At 34.3% G+C, this 19,322-nt stretch overlaps 1 protein-coding gene across 1 annotated transcript in view; it reads left to right on the top strand.

Moving 5' to 3' along the window:
• The window catches only part of cacna1ab (calcium channel, voltage-dependent, P/Q type, alpha 1A subunit, b), a 200,073-nt gene that overhangs the window by 139,951 nt on the left and 40,800 nt on the right, over positions 1–19,322 (top strand). The window contains exons 33-38 of the mRNA XM_051672247.1: positions 2,358–2,474; positions 3,605–3,670; positions 3,841–3,938; positions 4,022–4,172; positions 4,959–5,086; positions 10,446–10,542. Coding sequence (XP_051528207.1) covers positions 2,358–2,474; positions 3,605–3,670; positions 3,841–3,938; positions 4,022–4,172; positions 4,959–5,086; positions 10,446–10,542 — 657 coding nt within the window. The remainder of the gene's footprint in view (positions 1–2,357; positions 2,475–3,604; positions 3,671–3,840; positions 3,939–4,021; positions 4,173–4,958; positions 5,087–10,445; positions 10,543–19,322) is intronic.

The following is a 19,322-nucleotide window of genomic DNA, read 5'->3' as shown; positions in this document are numbered from 1 at the left end:
AAAGAGTCTAGTGCTGTCACAGAGACTGGTGAGATATTTCACGACACTTATTTCATGAATATCTTTCAGGGAGAAGGACATTTTTTTCATACCATTCCATGAAAAAATCGCTTACAGCACCTTTACTGCTAAAAGTACAAGTTGACTTAATGTTATGATGTGAAAGTGTATAAGAAAATATAAAAATGAATTCCAAATACTTTGTAGATATTTTCTAGACAATAATTTTTCCTCTGTGTCACTTTACCAGTACTGCTTAAAAAAAATCTGTGATTTGGTCAAAAAAGTTTCTATTTCTTAATTTTTGCTTTTGTCTAAGGTAGAAGACATCCTAAGCTTTCTTTAAAGGTATAATGTTAGGTTATGTGGCGTTTGGATCATAGTTCAAAGTCTCAAGAAAGGTAACATTTCCAAAAGTGTCCCACTTTGCCCATATTCACCCTAGTATATAAAAAACTAAAATGAATTCGAGATAATTTTGATTTGATTTTAGTTCATTTTGGAGTTATGAAAAAATATATTAGTTTAGTTTCAGTTTTTTCCAATAATTTCGGTTTTTATTTTAATTTTAGCATTTACATGTAACATTTTTTGTGTTCCACGGAAGGGAGAATGTCAGGAAAGAATTTGTATTTGGTGAACTATGCCTCTAATGAGTTTCATAAAGTAAATTAACCTAAATGCATTTACAAGAGGTTGTGATGCATTTCAATAATTGGCTCTCTTTTGGCCTGTATTTCCGCTCTAAATTGTTATGTTATTATTTGATCACTGTAGCACTATTATATGTCCAAAAAAATGCTTCAAACAAGCGCTTGAATGCCATGCACTTTAGCAAAAGCTGCATGATTGCTCTTCTTCTTTCATTTCATTATTTCTCTCCTTTCCTCCACTTATCCGCCAGTTCTGCACTGTTGTAGTTGCTCCTCTAAATGAGTGAGGGCGCTACATTTCACTCATTGAAAAATGTGTATGCTGGAATGAGAAAGTGATCCTCAATAACCTGTCCACACAACTGACACACATTTATTATGCCTTTTAATGGCAACCTGCTTCAACTACCATGCCTAAATACAGGTCTAAGCAAGTGATAGAAAAGTTTATTTGGGATTATAAAATGTATTTGAAATAATGCATTGAATATGATTAATTGTATATGTGGCATGAACTTTGTGTGGATGAGAACATTGAGTGTCACATGACCAACACAGCCAATCCCCATTGGCAAATGCTATCTGTATTCTGTTTTCATATGCCTGCATAGAGTGCAACAGTCTGGTTCTGGAAGTAAAAATCCCATTCATTTATTCTATAGGGGAATTAAATATAAACGATAACTTATAAACCTTTAAAGACAGACCTACCATGAGCTCTGAGGTTGTTAATCAATGGTATATGCTTCTGCTAAAACCATCAGTCTGCTTTATTTCAACCTTATTTTTGAAACATTTTGATTAATAGCAGAATTCCTGGTGAAAACTACACTACCCATAATTCTGAAGAGAAATGCTCCACCGCGGCCAACAAAGTGTGCCAAAAGAGTAATCTTTGAACTGTGTCTTTAAAATATATTGCTTACATACTTATAATCAACAACTTTAAATTAATCGTTTTACATATTTCCATTGTTTTTCATTCGATTGCATCATTCGCAATGCTTCATGGGATTGTAGTTCATTCCCTCATGAAAGACGTTAAGTACAGAGTCTTGTACCTCTGTCTTTTTTGTCTCATTTTCACATTTTAAATTGTGTTTTGCTTCAAATCTAAGTTTGTAATGTTGTGATTCACCTCGGAGCTGGTTGGTTTGGTTTACAGTATATTAAAAATTAATAGGGAAACCGTACTTGCGGAATCAAGATGGCTGAAGAAGAAGGCGGACACTGTTGTGCTCTATTTGCTAAGGCCTAAATATTACAGCACTCCAGGCTGTTTCCATACTCTGCGGCTTGCCTGTCCCAACAGATCAGTGCATTTGATAAAAAAAAGTTTATGCTTTAATATATGATTGGATGATGACTGTTATAATTTAGTGATATATTTTTCTTGAGTCCCTCCTTTTTGTTTTGTACATTGTTTGTACACTGTATTAATTTAACCCCCTCTTTCCCTCTAGATTCTCTTTTCGATTTATTTTCAAATATTAATAAAGAAAATGAACTATGTTATCATTAAGGAAACTAATTTAGATTTTTCTTTTCCACTTTACCTCACATCTCTCTGCTATACCTTTTCTTTTTCTCGTATACTCTATCCCTCACTCACTTCTCTTGCACTCTTTCACTTTGTGTCTCTCTTTTCTTCTGGTATATTCTCCTCTGTCTCTCCATATGCCTCTTCTCAACCCATTTCCCCAGAATAACTTCATAAACCTGAGTTTTCTGAGACTCTTCCGAGCAGCCCGTCTCATTAAGCTCTTGAGGCAGGGCGAGACCATTCGCATTCTGCTTTGGACCTTCGTTCAGTCCTTTAAGGTACAAAAAGTCACACATACTGTATATGCCTACTAATTTATATGCTGCATATTGGCACATATTGAGTCAATAGGCCTGTTTACATCAAGCTCAATGCAACCAAGATACAAGATAGTATAATATATATATATATATATATATATATAGGCCTATATTTTTTTTACTTTAAATAAAATATATATATATTTGCTCCAAAACTATTTACACCAAGGACACTGCTAAATTTTTGTCACAAAAATACAAAATACCAAAATATTGACTATATTAATATTGAATGTTGTCAGCTTAAATAATGCACTCTTTTTTTGCTTGCTGAAAATTGGAACTTGGTGTAAATTGGCCTTTAAAAACTAATATAAAAATATATTAAAAAAAAAACAGAATTGCTAAATTCATTTTGAAATAATCTTAAACATATCCTAAATACTTTGCAATTTTTTCCTTGCTGAAAATTTGAACTTACTGTAAATTGGCCTTTAATAACTTATATAAAAATAAACACAAAATTAAAATGGACTATATTAATTTAGAAATAATCTAAAATGTATCTTAAATATTGTGCAGTTTTTTTTATTTTATTTTAGTTATTTTTTATTGGAACTTGGTGTAAACTGGCCTTTAAAAACTATTATTGAAAATATATACAAAATACAAAAAAATGACCATATTCATTTTGAAATAATCATAAACATATTTAAATATTGTGCAGTTGTTTTGTTTGATTTTTTTATTTATTTCTTTATTGGAACTTTTATTGGAATTTTTTTTTAAAATACCGTAATGATACAAATATAAACAAAACAAACACACACACACACACACACACACACACACACACACACACACAAAACATTTTGAAATAATCTAAAACATATCTTAAATATTGTGCAATTTATTTCTTGCTGAAAATTGGAACTTGTAAATTGGCTTTTAAAAACTAATATTACAAATAAATGCAATATACAATGAAATATTGACTGTTTATAATTTAGATTGTACTATATATAATACTATATATATATATATATATATATATATATATATATATATATATATATATATATATATAACATTTTTACTATTATAAATGATATATTTAATATTAATATTTCTCTCTCTATTATTTGTAGGCTCTGCCATATGTGTGCCTGCTCATTGCAATTCTGTTCTTCATCTATGCCATCATCGGCATGCAGGTAAATGCTGTTCTGTTTGAAAAGGGTTTTTACCTCACTATGTTTTTTAAAGGACTAAATAAAACTTACATATGCCATTCTTACATGGACACATTCATAAATGACACAACGTGCACACTAGTTTCTCACTCTCTGCACAGTAATCTCTCATTCTCTTTGTAATTCTCTAGTTGTTTGGGAACTTGGCTTTGGATGAAGAGGGAGAGAGTGCCATCAACGAACACAACAACTTTAGAACCTTCATCATGGCCCTTATGCTCCTCTTTAGGTCAGTCCTGTGGCTATCCTTACTGTCTCTGTTGCCTTTCTGCCTTCTCTCTGCTCTATTAATCCTATGTGTTTTGGTAACAGGAGTGCCACGGGCGAGGCTTGGCATGAGATCATGCTGGCATGTCTGGGAGGGATGCCGTGTGATCCAGACTCTGGAAATGAGGGGCAAGAGTGTGGCAGCAACTTTGCCTATGCTTATTTTGTCTCTTTCATCTTCCTCTGTTCTTTCCTGGTGAGAATGTCTCAGCATTTTGAGTATTTTCTGCTCTTCCTCCTTTTAACCAGTGTTCATTTTTACACAGTTTTTTTATTTTATTCATAATTTTTCTTTTGACGAAAATGTCCTTTAAATGTAAATTGGCCTTTATAAACTAATGTTAATATATATATATATATATATATATATATATATATATATATATATATATATATATATATATATATCATTTTGAAATAATTTAAATATACCTAAATATTGTGCAGTTTTTTTCTTGCTGTAAATTGGCCTTTAAAAATGAATATAAAAATAAAAAATGTACTATATTAATTTTGAAATATCCTAAAACATATCTTAAATATTGTGCCATTTTTTTTCTTGCTGAAAATTCAAACTTGAAGTAAATTGGCCTTTAAAAACTAATATTACAAATATTTACAAAATAAAAAAAAATGACTATTAATTTTGAAATAATCTAAAACATATCTTAACAATTGTGCAGGTTTTTTTTTTTTTTTTTTTTTTTCACCATTTTTTTTTTTATTCACCATTTTTGTCTTTTGACGAAAATGTCCTTTAAATATAGTCAATATTTTGCATTGTCATATTCATAAATTTTAGTCAGTTTTATTTGGACTAAAATTGCATTTAATTTTAGGAAATAAAAATAACATATTTAAGCAAGTCGACAATAATGTACAAAATGACAAAACTGTCAAAATAATTAATTGATTAAAATTCTTCAGAATCAAGCACAGATATATACATTTAGCCATCCCTCTGATGTGTGTATGTATTTAGATGCTGAATCTCTTTGTTGCTGTCATCATGGATAACTTTGAGTACCTGACCCGGGACTCTTCCATCCTGGGTCCACATCATTTGGATGAGTATGTCAGAATATGGGCTGAGTACGACCCAGCAGCCTGGTGAGTTACACACACAAACACACATACTCTCACTTTCACGTAGACACACCTTATTTGGTTTAAAATATAAAGCTTAAATACATTTTCAACACTTTATACTATGGTGCTAAGTCATATAGCTTCTCATACACATACTGCAAGGCTAAAAATATTCTAATCAAGATTTAGGACAGACAGTTATGGGTGTTTCTTCAACTTCGGGACATTTCATGTACCAGGGATTTAGTTTTATTAACCCTTTAAGCTCGGATGGGCCTGCAAGAAAAAATTCTAATTGTCAAAATATTAACAACTACAGTCTTGACCAACACAAAATAGGTATTGTTTGAAAGCTTTAGAAGCTCTACTTTACAATGCATGTAGAAATTATGACCAAAAATGAACAAGTGCTTTGAAATTTGCAGACAAATCAGAAATGTTCCATTTTGATAATTTATGAATAATTTTGCGCTGCACATATTATTGTAATCGGTAAAAATAATCAAACTGATCAAATAGTCATGTGTCATATGTTGTTGGAAAGCTCTCAAAGAGTAGAATACAACCAGCCTATTTGTTTTACTCACAGACAAAAATATAACGAGTAATAGCTAAATATGTGCCTTTGACAATTATGTTGGTGTTGCTTATATGCAGCGTTTTCGCTTATAACATCACAAAAAATAAACAGAACATAAAATATCACATACCATTATTTAGAGGAGGTGATTATCTTTAAAATGAGGTAATAACACACAAGGTAATCGGATTCATAGATCATTAGATAATCCACATGAAGCACAATGTTACATATGGCCACCAGGAGATGGTGCCAAATATATGACACAGATTCAATGATAACTCAAATGGCACAGAATGAAACTCATTCTGTGAAATCTCATTATTAAAATCATGTCTGCATGCTATACAAACCTTTAGTCATTGTTGTGTTTGCATGTGTAAGTAGTTTTTATGAACAATTATTATGTTTTGTTTGTTTGGAGAGGCTTTTGGACACGTGAAGAAGTTTTTGGACACTATGATAAATTTTTTTTGTAATGGTATAACTTTTGATTGCTTTGTATCAACACAACATTTTTCTCAGATACAGCTGACATGATCAGGAACAAAACCAGTTTTTCGGAGTCACCTTATTTACACCCAGAGATATATAATGTCAAATAAGAAAAATAAAATGTTGGCTCAAATATATATATTATTATTTTTTCAGCAGTTTCTTAGGCTGGGAGTCTCAGAATGTATCATAATCTATATAATTAAAAATGTTGAAAACATTTCTTTACAATGATACTAAACACTTTTTTTTTTTTTTTTGTCAAGTTATGAGCCTTTAATTTTGGGTATGCCACTGACACAGAAAATCTTTAAAAACACCTTCAGAGCTTAAAGGGTTAAAACTAAGAGATTCTTTTTGTTATATGTCAAATTAAAACTGACTTTGAAGCTTTTTACTAGGGCTTCATTATTTATTTTTTGTACTTTTCAAATGCCTTATGTATAGATTTTACTTTCAATAACAATCTATGAAAATACGTTATAAAGATATAAATTATTACATGTTTAAAACTATGATTAATCAAAGCAAAGAGTGAAATAAACATAAACCATTTCAATGTTTGTTGTGTGAAAATTATTGCTATGAATTTTCAAAAAAATTATGACTGTCCCACCGAACAATTTTGCCCTAATAGCGTTTTTTTCAAAAGTTAGTGTACTTGTTAACCAAGTGGATAAACGTGTAGGTGAAAATCACACTTGAGATTAAATATGAGACAAGTGATGCTTGAAGAAAACAAAGAAAAATCAGTATAAATATCACTTTTTATTTGCCGTCATTTTCAATCAAACTGTAATATTGCCAAATTATGCAAACATTTAATTGGGTTTATTTAGAATACATAAAATGTTAGCTATGAAATAGGCCTTAGCCAGTCAAAGTAGATGGCCATTTTTATTTCAAAAACATTAAAAATGTCATTTCCATCAGTATCATTTCCAGCACAGAATTCTATTAAACGTAAAACTGAATTTGAGATGTGCTAGAAATGACACTGTGATGGGAATTTTCAGAAGAATAGAAAATGACATAAATCTCCTCTGATGCATATACAAACACTGATGGACATTGTTAGTAGACAAATAAAAAATGAGAAAAATAGTGAGTGTGGAAAATGTTTTAACAAGACTTTGCTTTCTAGAAATCCTCTGTGCTAAAAGTGCACAAAGTTGAAGAAACACCCTTATGTTTACACAAACTATCTCAATAAACAATAATTCTGTTGAAACAATAATGCCTATAACATCAAAAATCTCCATAATACTTTCCACGGTCACTCAAGATAAAGCCCTTTTCTTAGTCACTTAGTCAAGCTCACTGAAAGCCAGATGTTAGCCTTTATATCCCTTCTATCCAACCCTCTAAAAGTGTGGTCCCTTAGGGCTTATGTCAATACCACTGGCACGATTATACAGTATTCCAAACTTCCTTTACCTCCGACTCTGCCCAGTCAACACGTTCCATCCCAGTGCTTGCTTCCTCCTAGAATGCTGTTCTGCAGGAGCTCATGAAGAGAACATGGAGAATGGATATGTACCCCTGCCCTGAAAGACCCAATAATACCCTAGACAAAGATGTAGTGTTAGAAGAGGTCCTAGTTAAAATTTTTAATGAAAACAAATTCCTCAAGAGTTAAATAAAAAAAAATTGAAATAAAAAATGAAGGTTTTTAAGAGGCTTTTACATGATTCGGGTTGGGGAGATGTGTTGCAGATAGGGTCACGGAGAAGTGATTTTACAAGTTTGCCAATCAAAAAAGTGGGATGTGTACATAGTAAACACTGAAAACTTGAGTTTAAAGAAGATTTTAAAAAGACTTGGCAAAAGAGACAATAACACTGACACGACCAATGCTGTGTTTTGGGGGCGGGACTATCAGTTTCTTTGATCAACTGCAGATGGTCGTATTCAGAAAGCTGTTTTGAAAACAATGGCTGTTTCTCAATGTGCATTCTTTTGTGTTCTTACGTTCTCGTGGACTCGTTCTAAGTCATCATCCACTGCCGAAGTTCAATTCCAGTCCTCAAGAACGCAAGTACTGAGGATGCATGAAATTACCCGGATATGTCCTTGATTTCGAGGATGCATTGGATGGTGACTTGTGGGCAAGAACTCGGTACTACGGTGGCAGACGAAAGACATTTATCGTTTTGTTTTTCCTCAAGAGTTTCTGCTGTAAGCTCACAAAAATCGACGACTCATGAGAGTCATCACTCAGTCGGCGCTTTTATTTTTTTAATATTTTAATATAGTAATAAACATGGAGAAAACGAGTGTTTACAGACTTTATTCTTTTAAAGTTAATTTAAGTGTCACTAGTCCTGCAAAACCTCACTGGTGTGATGATATTAATGCTGCCACTGGTGTGATAATGCCAGTAGTTCTCTCACTGGTTCAAATGTGCTGTGACATAATTGCGCAACAGGAAGATCGCAGCGCATCTCAAAGCTCGCAATAGATGCGTTCTGCATCCTCCTGTTCTTCCGAGTTCATTCTTCCAACAAGGTAGCTTGGCAAGACTGGTCTTCATAAGAACACAAGTCTGTTCTCTGCATTCTTAGAATTGAGAAACACCCAGTGTTTATTTTTGCAATTCCGTTTGGTGGCGCAGAAATGACACAATTCAGCTTTAAAATATTTTGTGTAAAATTACTTTGTACAGCTTGAAAAGTGGCATGGTGAGGAGAACTATCGCCATCAACAGAATAAAATAATTGATCTCATTACTTCCAACCATTCTTTAGCTAGCAGAATCGTTCAAATTTGTTCAATGTTAACTTTTAAACTTTATATATATATATATATGTCATGCAGTTTTCCCTGAAATTTTCTATGGACCCCCTGGGGGTACCCAGACCCCAGTTTGAAAACCCCTCCCCTAAAAGACATCATTAGTGAGGTAAAAACACGTGTGAAAATCCAACCTAATCTCGTGAGAAGTCATATGAAATTGTTCAAGTTAGTTTGTTTGAATTCGTATGAATTCTAGACGTGCAAATACCCGTATGTATAATACGGAAGTAAGCGAAAGTACCATGTGTCAGAAAACAAACATGCATATTTATTTAATGCCCTAACCCAAACCCCATATCTAAATCTTACCATAGTGTGATGATGATTTGAAGTATAAAGAGTATGTTTTGTATGATGGAAGAAAGTAATTGTCATGTTTTAGGAGACGAGGAAGAGTCACATAATTGTAAAAGTCAACTCGTAAGATTACATATGATTTAGCCAACTCGTACGAACCTGTATGATTTCTCTGTGATGCTGTTGGAAAATCACTATGTTGAGTTGGACCTGGCATTGCAATGACAAACTTTGCATATAAGCAAATTGCCCAGTAATTATTAGCTGATTGGCTGAAAGGTCAGAGGTAATGGGGTCAAACACTTGAGCTGATGCTTCACTCCACAGAACTCAATGCATTGGGTAACGCTGACGCGAGTCATGTAGACGGCCCTTAAAAGGAAGGAAGAAATAAAGAAAGGATGCTGATCATTTATTGTCAGAGAAAGGCATCATGCAAGGAATTAATTAATCCATTGAGAGAAAACAATGAATTCACACCATATATATATAATACATGAAAAGATTGGAAGAAAAGTGAAGGAAGCGATGAACGCGAGATCCTGTGCATGGCAGATTCTGACTTCACAATGACTTAATTCTCCCATATTTATGTCTCAGGTGTGCATGGCAAACATCTCCACAGACAAGCTGTCGCAGCTTCTGTACTTGCCACTGCATACAAACGTTAGCAAAATACACCTCATGTATTTTGACTCGGAAAACCCACGCAGCTGCCGCTGTATGCAGTTCAATTAAGTCATTGGACTTGTCGAGATGAGAGAGCCTCTCATGTGCACGGTCGTATCGGTGGATTGAGTTTCAGGACAGCACTAAAGATCATTCCAAGGGCAGCCTCACCAATTTTTCCCCAAACTTTGGTCTGGAGTCAATTAGCATGTGAGAATATAGTGTATAGCTTGTTGATTCTACTGAATTGCATTATCTACACGTTAACCCTCGCATGCATGTTGAAATTGCCTTTCAACATGCCTTACATATGATCAATAATTCAAAATCGGAGGGACTGTCCTGTGAATGATCTAGTTTTTTTTTTGGTTGGAGGCAGTGGAACAGCCATGGGAGCATCACTGGGTTTGGTCTGTGATTTGTCAATGGATATGTGTGCTTATATACTCTTGTTCTTTGTGCCCTTCTTCTCTTGTTTCTCTCTTTCGCTCTCTCTTTCTTCCCGTGTGTGCCCCCTCTAACCTCCCTGTATTCTTCTTGCAGCGGGCGCATTCATTATAAGGATATGTACAGTTTATTGCGGGTTATCGACCCCCCACTGGGCTTAGGCAAGAAATGTCCTCATAGGGTGGCCTGCAAGGTTTGGATCCTACTAAACCCAAAATTTAAGCACCTGCTCGCATTGAAGACTGGAATGAATGTTGCTTTTATTATTCTTTGTTTTTTTAACTCTTCTCCGCATTTTTTTTCTTCTTTTCCTTGAAACTCATTCTTGTTATTTTATTCGCCATCTCTATATGCATTCTGATATGAAAAATGAGAATGTGCAGGACAATGCAGACACCTTTTAGAAGCATGACGTGCACTGCCACCGACAGCCAAGTCTGTACGATTCTCTGTGGAATGAATCTCTCTTAACAACTAATCAAAAAAGAGAAGCAAAAACCAAAACAAAGCACAATTGAATCAGCTATTTTGTTGTTCGTTTTTTTGTTGTTTTTTTTGTTTTTTTGTTTGTTTTTTTGTCTGCTTGCTGTTGAACCATGCCTTGGCAGACTGGGTTGTAACAGTGTGCATTGTTCTTGTTTGGGGACAAAGTGAGGGTTGGGGATCAGAGGACTGCATTGACGTGATTGTCATAGTTCACCACCAAGCAGCGGAGCTTTTCTTTGCCTGTTCAAAGCCCCACTGCAGTTCTATGGGACCGTGCTACGATCACATAGAACAGTGTTTAGACTAGGACTAAAAACCAGCTTCCCCTCCTCCTGTTTAACCTCCACCTGCATTATTGCAGATCCAGCCAATCAAGAGCTCTTGTGCTCTCAAAACCCCGCCCCTCACCCAGATCAAAACAATAACCTGTGTGTCTTTGTTTTTCCTTCTTGCCGTTGTTAATTCCTCCTCCTCTTTGTTTGGTTTTCCCATTCTCCTAACTTTTTGGCCCATGGTGTCCTCCCTTGCATCGTTCCTCTCCTTATCCTTTGTTTTGTTCGTCCGTCGTCCTCCTTTTTCGTTTATTTTCGGGGTCTCACCCCTCCCCTCCCCACCCTCCACATCCTTACAGCGGCAGGATCAGTTACAGTGATATGTATGAGATGCTCAGGCACATGTGTCCTCCGCTAGGCCTGGGGAAGAGGTGCCCAGCTCGGGTCGCCTACAAGGTTAGCGGCAGCAGCCCACCGTGGGTGCGCCACAGCCAATCAAAGCTGTCTGTTTTGGGGTTTTATTTCTGTTAGTGTTGGTGTTGGTGAGCTGCTGTATCTTTCTTTTTACATTGTGCGGTACCGGTGAAAGTGTTAGGCAGCTGACACACATGTAAACACATACACACATCCACTGGAGAGCGGGAACGGAGGATACCTTGTCAGCCCTTCTGCACCGTACTCAAACAGCCACTCATACACACAGATGCAAAGGACTCAGACTTCATTGAGATTATAATGACAATGTTTAAAGGTGCTGTAAGTGATGTTTGCCATTTGGCTAACTTTTGCAGAAGTATCCCCCGAATTAGTTTGAGAATCTGAATTAGATTTACTGTTGAGGTCGACCGATATTGGATTTTGCAGATAAATAACAACAGATTAATCGGCCGATAGTTTTCCAAATCGATTTATTGAATGTGAAAATGTCCTTAGTCTTTCTATAAGATTGAATTCTAATTATTCTTCATATTTTCATTTCAAATTGAATGATATGCCACATGCAGTTTATTGTGCAACTTAAATCCCAATAATGTGGTGCATAACACGGGACTTTTAACCGTAAACAAGGCTGAAATGCGCCGGGGACTCTTATTTTGAAATGTCTGTGCTGAGAGAAATCAAAAATGCACTTTTACTATCTCCTACAACATATTACAATATATAAACACTATAAAGTAATCAATGACATATTAAAAATATGAGCAGTAAATGTCCAGTAATCCGGTATTTTTAAAACAGACTTTTTAATCATGTCTTTGTTCCGTAATTCAAACTTGGAATACCACCTGTTTTCTGCAGGGGGCAGTAAGCGAAACTCGCTGTATAGGCAACACGCAACTTCTACAGAAGACAAACCACACTTACCAACAGCAGACAGCACAAGATGAGAACACGTTCTTGTGATTAAACACAGCTGGATGGAGTGCAATCACAATCGCAGGCATCTCAATACGTATTTTTCAAAGCTTCAAACTACATTTAACTTAACACAGCGAACTAAAAATGATATGTTTATAACAAGAAACAACCGAGACGCTCCAAAAGCATCTGTCTGACGCAAGTGTACATTGACGGGTCCTTAGAAAAGCCCTTATAATAACCAATTGATGAATTCAATTGCAAAATGGATTGCTGTGAACTGTAGGCCAATGATTGGCTTATGTTCAATCAATAATATAGAAATAAACAATATAATGCATTCTAAAGCCACTTTTTGTATTGTCTTTTTGGTAACACTTTACAATAAGGTTCCATTCGTTAATATTAGTTAATGCATTAGGTATCATGAACAGACAATTAATAATATATTGTTTACATTTATTCATCTTAGTTAATGTTAGTTAATAAAAATAAAATTGTTCATTGATAGTTCATGTTAGTTCATTGTGCATTAACTTGTGTTAACAAATGGTACCCTGTTGTAAAGTGTTACCATCTTTTTTAATGCTTTACTCTCGTGCCACAATAATGTAATGCATTTTAATTATCTGTATTATTATTTTTATATATATATATATATATATATATATATATATATATATATATATATATATATATATATATATATATATTATTTATAATTATTTAAATATAAAAACGTATAATTATTTAATCATTTGATTAATTGCGATTAACTCGAGTAATTAATTGGCATACCATGTAATTAATTCGATAAAACGTTTTAATTATGTAAAATGTAATTATTCTTCATACTTTAGTATGTTAAAATGATACTTTTTACATCTAAAAATGTTACTGTAAAATTACATGTATTGGCTTGTTAAATATATAACCAATTTATTTTTATTTTTTTTACTGTAGCATTTTTACATTCTTTTGCCATTAAAATTACAGACATTTTTTACAGTGTATAGATAAATATTGTCTATACAGATTTAGACACATAAAATATATATTGCCTCCAGCATTGTTTACAGGGAAATATTGGGCGTTCATTTCTGCCCGATAACCGAAAGTTACAAGTTGCCAAACCGATATATCTGTTGACCTCTAACAGACTGAATAAGATTTCTCAGGACACCTATTTCAGTGACATCTGTCAGGTAGTAGGGACATTTTATGTGTGGTATTTCCAAAATAATTGTTTACAGCACCTTTAACTAGCATGTTGCGGAGTATAGGACTTAACGGAAATGATAAGTTCATAAATGTGTGTCTCATCTTATTTCCACCGTATGTGTGTTTCATATTAAAGAGTTTTTTAGGGACTTTAGATACAAATATGAAGGGAAAAGACTTGAGCAATCTATATCTTTCACTGTGTGCGTGTACAGAAGGACTGGGAAGGACTGTGTGCGTTTTGTCCTCTGCATCTCTCCCTCCTGTGGATGATCCCGACCTATATTCCTACAGTCCATCCACCGCACTCATGTATCTGCATTTTCTGAGAACTCCAGCAGGTGACACATTTGTAGGCTCAGCTAGGGCGATCATGTAGTGTTCAGGACTTTGTCCTTTTGGTTTTTTCAGTAGATCCACTAGAATCTCAGATAAGCTTTTCCACCTGTCCTTCGTTTGATTCTGTCAATGCAGTTCTGACCTGTTTCCGTTCCCCTCTCTCTTTCACTCTTACTGTATCTCGCTCTTTCTCTCTTCCAATCTCTTTCTTTGCTCCCACGTTCCTCCGATTTGCATTTGCAAGCACTTCATCTCCACATGGTCTTCCCTTGATTTCCTCTTTTCTTCTCTCTGGCTATGTTTGGAATAACATACTACCATACTAGTCTTCCTATTGCTGCGGTTTACTGTGCAGGGAATGCATATTTTCTGTATTTTTGAATATCATACATTTACCATAATGTTCAACATATTTAACAGTGCACTCCGCTTGACTTCACCTTCAGTTTTTTGTATGACGCAGGAACTGGTAGTAATATCAACTGTGAATGTTGACCTTTCTTTCTTGACTGATAATTTTATCATTTTCCCAAAATGTAAGACATTTTTATATGATAAATGCATGGGAATTTCACCAAATGCTCATTATATATTCGGGTCTTTAGAGACCCGGCAGTTATATCTATCACAAATGGATCTACAAAATGCCCAGACAGTGTCAAATTTTCTAAATATTTTCAAGACAATTAGAAAATAATAGAATAAATATATTTTGATGTTTTATGTTTCAGATATCAAAGAGATAATGCAACAAATCTAGAACAGGATTCATTACTTTCACACTGAAATTTCACAAAACGCAACTGGCAGTCAAAAGCATATTGAGTTACACATAACACATAAGATACACATAAGTTACACATAAGTATTTTCTCAGGCACTTATTGAGTCTAAATAGATGCACAACTTACATAATTTCAGTAGTACACTCAAATGACAAAATTCATATCAAACTGTTCATGTGTTACACTTGCTATAGTTTACTTCCATGTTGTTTCTTTACCAAATTGCAATGTCAAATGTAAAGCAAGTCTGAAACAACAGCACCACCTTGAGTAAGAAATAACATGTAAAATATTTATGTGTACACAAATATAGAATGCTGATAAATCACTATTGTTGCACAGATAATCAATGTGATATACTACTCATTTGTCTAGTAATAACAAATAAATAAATATCCTGATATAGTAAACTTATATAGATATGAAATAATCATAAAAATATCATTTATGGAAGTGCAAAAAAAAAGGACACTCTTACATACCTAGGGTCTCTAATGACCTGATACACTTTTGGTACTTAATCCATTATATATATATATATAAAAAAAAAAAATAAGAATACATTTAGCCTTTTTTTTTTTTTTTTTTTTTTTGGCAATTTATTATTATTTTTTTATTATTGTTTTTGCAAAAAAAAAAATTTTTTTTTTTTTTTGGTGGCAATTTTTTTCACTTTTTTTTTCCCTTTTTTTTTTTTTTTGCTTTTTTTTTGTTACAATATTCATAAGAGAGAGATTGAGAAATACTAAAGAGGTGTGGGCACAGCTCCAAAAAATGGATGAGGTACAGGGGGTGGAATAAGGTCCCGGGTCACTAAAGACCCAATGTATGTGTTTAAGGGTTAAACAAACTTGAATTAAAAATAGCCATATCAATTTCTGAAATGATAATGACTCCACTCGGTGAATGAATTCAACCTGATCAGTGTATGTGACAACTACAAGAAATGCAGCGTACTACTGTTTGAAAAGTTTAAAGTTACATTAATGCATACTGTTTCACTTACATGTTTAGAGACCCAGCATAGCAGAATTGCAACATTTGTTTCCACATATCAGTAGCTGACAGTATAATCTGTATCAACAACAACAGTTTGGATGCTAAAATCGAACAATAGTCTCTATGAACAAAATGTACAAAAAAAAACAAACAGATTTTCCCACTGACTGTAATTGTTTTCCGGAGTCACACATAATTCACCTCATAACAAAACATGCTTAAAAATTATGATTTTTTATAATCAGTGGATTCCTAATAACACATTCAAGGAGGAAAATGAAAATGAATCATCAATCTCTATGCTTGGGTCTCTGAAGGTAAAATAGAAAGCAGTATCCAGTGTACACTGTGCAGTAAACCGTACCTTAGTGTCCACTCTGAACACACCATCTCTCCCTTTTCTTGCTTTCTGTCTCTATATCAGTCAGCATGCTTATCAATTTATATAAATAAAAAACTTCTAGAGCAGTGTTGGTTGTAATCTGATTACAAAGTAATTAGTGTAATCTGATTACTTTTAGACAAAAAAGTAGTGTGGCGCATTACCATTTAAATTACTGTAATCAGATTACACTTACTGACTTCAGTACATTACGTAGGTCACATATTTTTGTTTATGTTGATTACATTCAAAACATGAAATATGTTCATATGTTTGTCTGTTTGTGTTTCAGTGACAGCTGATGGGACAATGAAAATGAAAGATGAAATAAAGACTATTTTATATATTTTAGAGCAGAAAAACAAAAACTACTCTGTGAAACTTATTTTAGAAAGCAACTGAAAAGCAAAGTAATTAGTAACGTGATTACATTTTCAATGTAGTAATCAGTAAAGTAATCTGATTACAATTTCTCCTATGTAATTAGTAATTTGTAGTGGATTACTATTTTTGAGCAACTTGCCCAACACCGTTCTAGACTTAGTGTGACATCTCATCAGTAGGAATCCATATGCATCATTGTACAATAGTTACAACCAGCTATTTCTTGTGTCAAGTCCATTATATAAAGGTCATTAAGTAGACTTCAGCTTTGCCAACTTGTGCAAATGTTAACATGGTAGATTCTCTACAAACTGCAATGAATAATTACAAACATTTTAAGCTTTTACTGAGACCCAAATTCTTCCTCTCAATTTCCTCATGCTGTCTTATCGTTTCCCCTCATCTCAAACAAACTATACTCTTCTTTTGCTCTCTTTTTCCACTCTGTGCTTCTCTCTATCCATTGCCAAGCACACCACTCCCCCTCTCTCATTATTTTTATATGTGATTCACATCTCATAGCTTTCCAGTCTGAAGTGAACTAACCTCTATACCTGTGCCCCCTAATCCACTCCTACACCTTCTCGGTGTAAAATTTGCCATTTTTTCCTCTTTAACTCTGTAGGGAATGCCTCCCCTTATCTGACCTTCTAAAAACTGCACCCGTGTTGCATCGAGAGATCAGAAAAATAATTGCAAAAAAACTCTTAACCAAATGATAAACCCTATGAGAAATCAAACGTGATCAATGAAAGATAAAAATGATACTCTCTGTGCGCGGCTGCACTGCTCTCGTTCTGTGAGGGGGTTGGGGAGGGAGGAGGGGGGGTGCATGCACTGCATGTTGCACGGATCGGGGGCGGTGTTTGGATGGGGTGGGATGGGGTGGGAGGGATGTTCCATCGCTCTGATGAGGGGGATTGCTGCATTGCATGTGCATTTGCATGGCCACCGCTGGAGCCGCGGCTTGTGCTCGATGGTATCTACACCTCCACGGAACAACGGACTGGCTTGAAATGCACATAAACACGTATACACACTCCACATATCATACACACACCTGCTAACTCCCACAGACTAATGCCATGTTGTCAGCTTGTGTGTTCCAACGCCCATGAAGGTGGATTCAATTGATGAAAACAGGAATCTAAAAACATCAACCACTGTTTTTATGTTCCTTTTTCATTAATTGGTTTGTCCAAAATATAAGCCCTCCAACAGGTAGGGGGAGCTCTTTAGTAGTAGCCTTGTATCAGATTAAGCTGACTTTTGTGTCCTCAGCCTTTGCTAGCTGATTCAGGGTCAGTTTTTGCACTTTTTAGGGTTTGCAATGGACCCAAAAATTATTTGGACACCTGAGACACACATTAAAATTCAATGCACTAGATAACAAAATATCAAACAAATGATGCTGAACTAATTTAGCTTTTCTGAATCATTTTTAAATTATTTAACCATCTGGTCCCAAAGTGATTTTTAGTTGACACAGGTGTCCTAGAAAAGTATCTTTAATAAGGACATGCTCCATTAATGTTTGACCACAAAATCTAAACCATATATATATATATATATATATATATATATATATATATATATATATATATATTTGTTTTAAAATTACCTAACAAACTTTTGTTTTTGTTTTTTGCAACATATGCTTGTACTGCAAGCCCTTTTAAAATGTGATCATGTGCAGGATATTAATTGTTTAGAATGCAAATTCTTGATATTAGCAATTGAATTACTAGTAGTGAAAATTATAATTTTTTATATAAGTAATTATGTTTGTGCTAGTAAAAATTATGTTAATTCTTGATATCATAATGCCGACATTATTAGCTGAAATACCCATTCTTTTTTTTTTTAATTATTATTCTTTTTTTTTTTATCCCCTTTTCTCCCAATTTGGAATGCCCAATTCCCACTACTTAGTAGGACCTCATGGTGGCGCAGTTACTCACCTCAATTCTGAGACCGTCAATCCGTGCATCTTATCACGTGGCTCGTTGTGCATGACACCGCGGAGACTCACAGCATGTGGAGGCTCATGCTACTCTCCGCGATCCACACACAACTTAACACGTGCCCCATTGAGAGCGAGAACCACTAATCGTGACCACGAGGACGTTACCCCTTGTGACTCTACCATCCTTAGCAACCGGGCCAATTTGGTTGCTTAGGAGACCTGGCTGGAGTCACTCAGCACAACCTGGGATTCTCGCGACTCCAGGGGTGGTAGTCAGTGTCAATACTCGCTGAGCTACCCAGGCCACCAGAAATACCCATTCTTGATATCAACACTATGTTCTAGTAAAAGCCATAACTTTTTTCATTGGTTAATCCATTTTCATTATGAAATATGAATTATAGGAATCTACAAATCAGTTTTCACTGGTTAAAATGCTTATTCTTGAAATAAGCAATGGAATTACTACAAGTGAAAATGCTCAATTTTGATATTAGTAATTATGTATGTTCTAGTAAAAATTTGTTAATTCTTATTTTTTCTAACTTAATTAAAAGTTAATTCTTGATATCAAAAATGTTATTATTATTCGCTGAAATACCCATTCTTGATATCAAAAATATGTGCTATTAAAAGCTGTAACTTTTAGTCCATTTTCACTAGTACTAGTAAAATTTCACAATAATCTGTCATTTACTCCTGTTCAAAATGCAGTTACAGATATATATAATACATTTCTTACTAGTTACATTTCCAAAACACACATATCAACTATGCACG

The sequence above is a fragment of the Myxocyprinus asiaticus genome, chromosome 35 (genome assembly GCF_019703515.2).
Source record: "Myxocyprinus asiaticus isolate MX2 ecotype Aquarium Trade chromosome 35, UBuf_Myxa_2, whole genome shotgun sequence".
In the NCBI taxonomy this organism is placed as follows: Eukaryota; Metazoa; Chordata; class Actinopteri; order Cypriniformes; family Catostomidae; genus Myxocyprinus; species Myxocyprinus asiaticus.
This window is presented reverse-complemented; position numbering and strand designations above follow the sequence as displayed.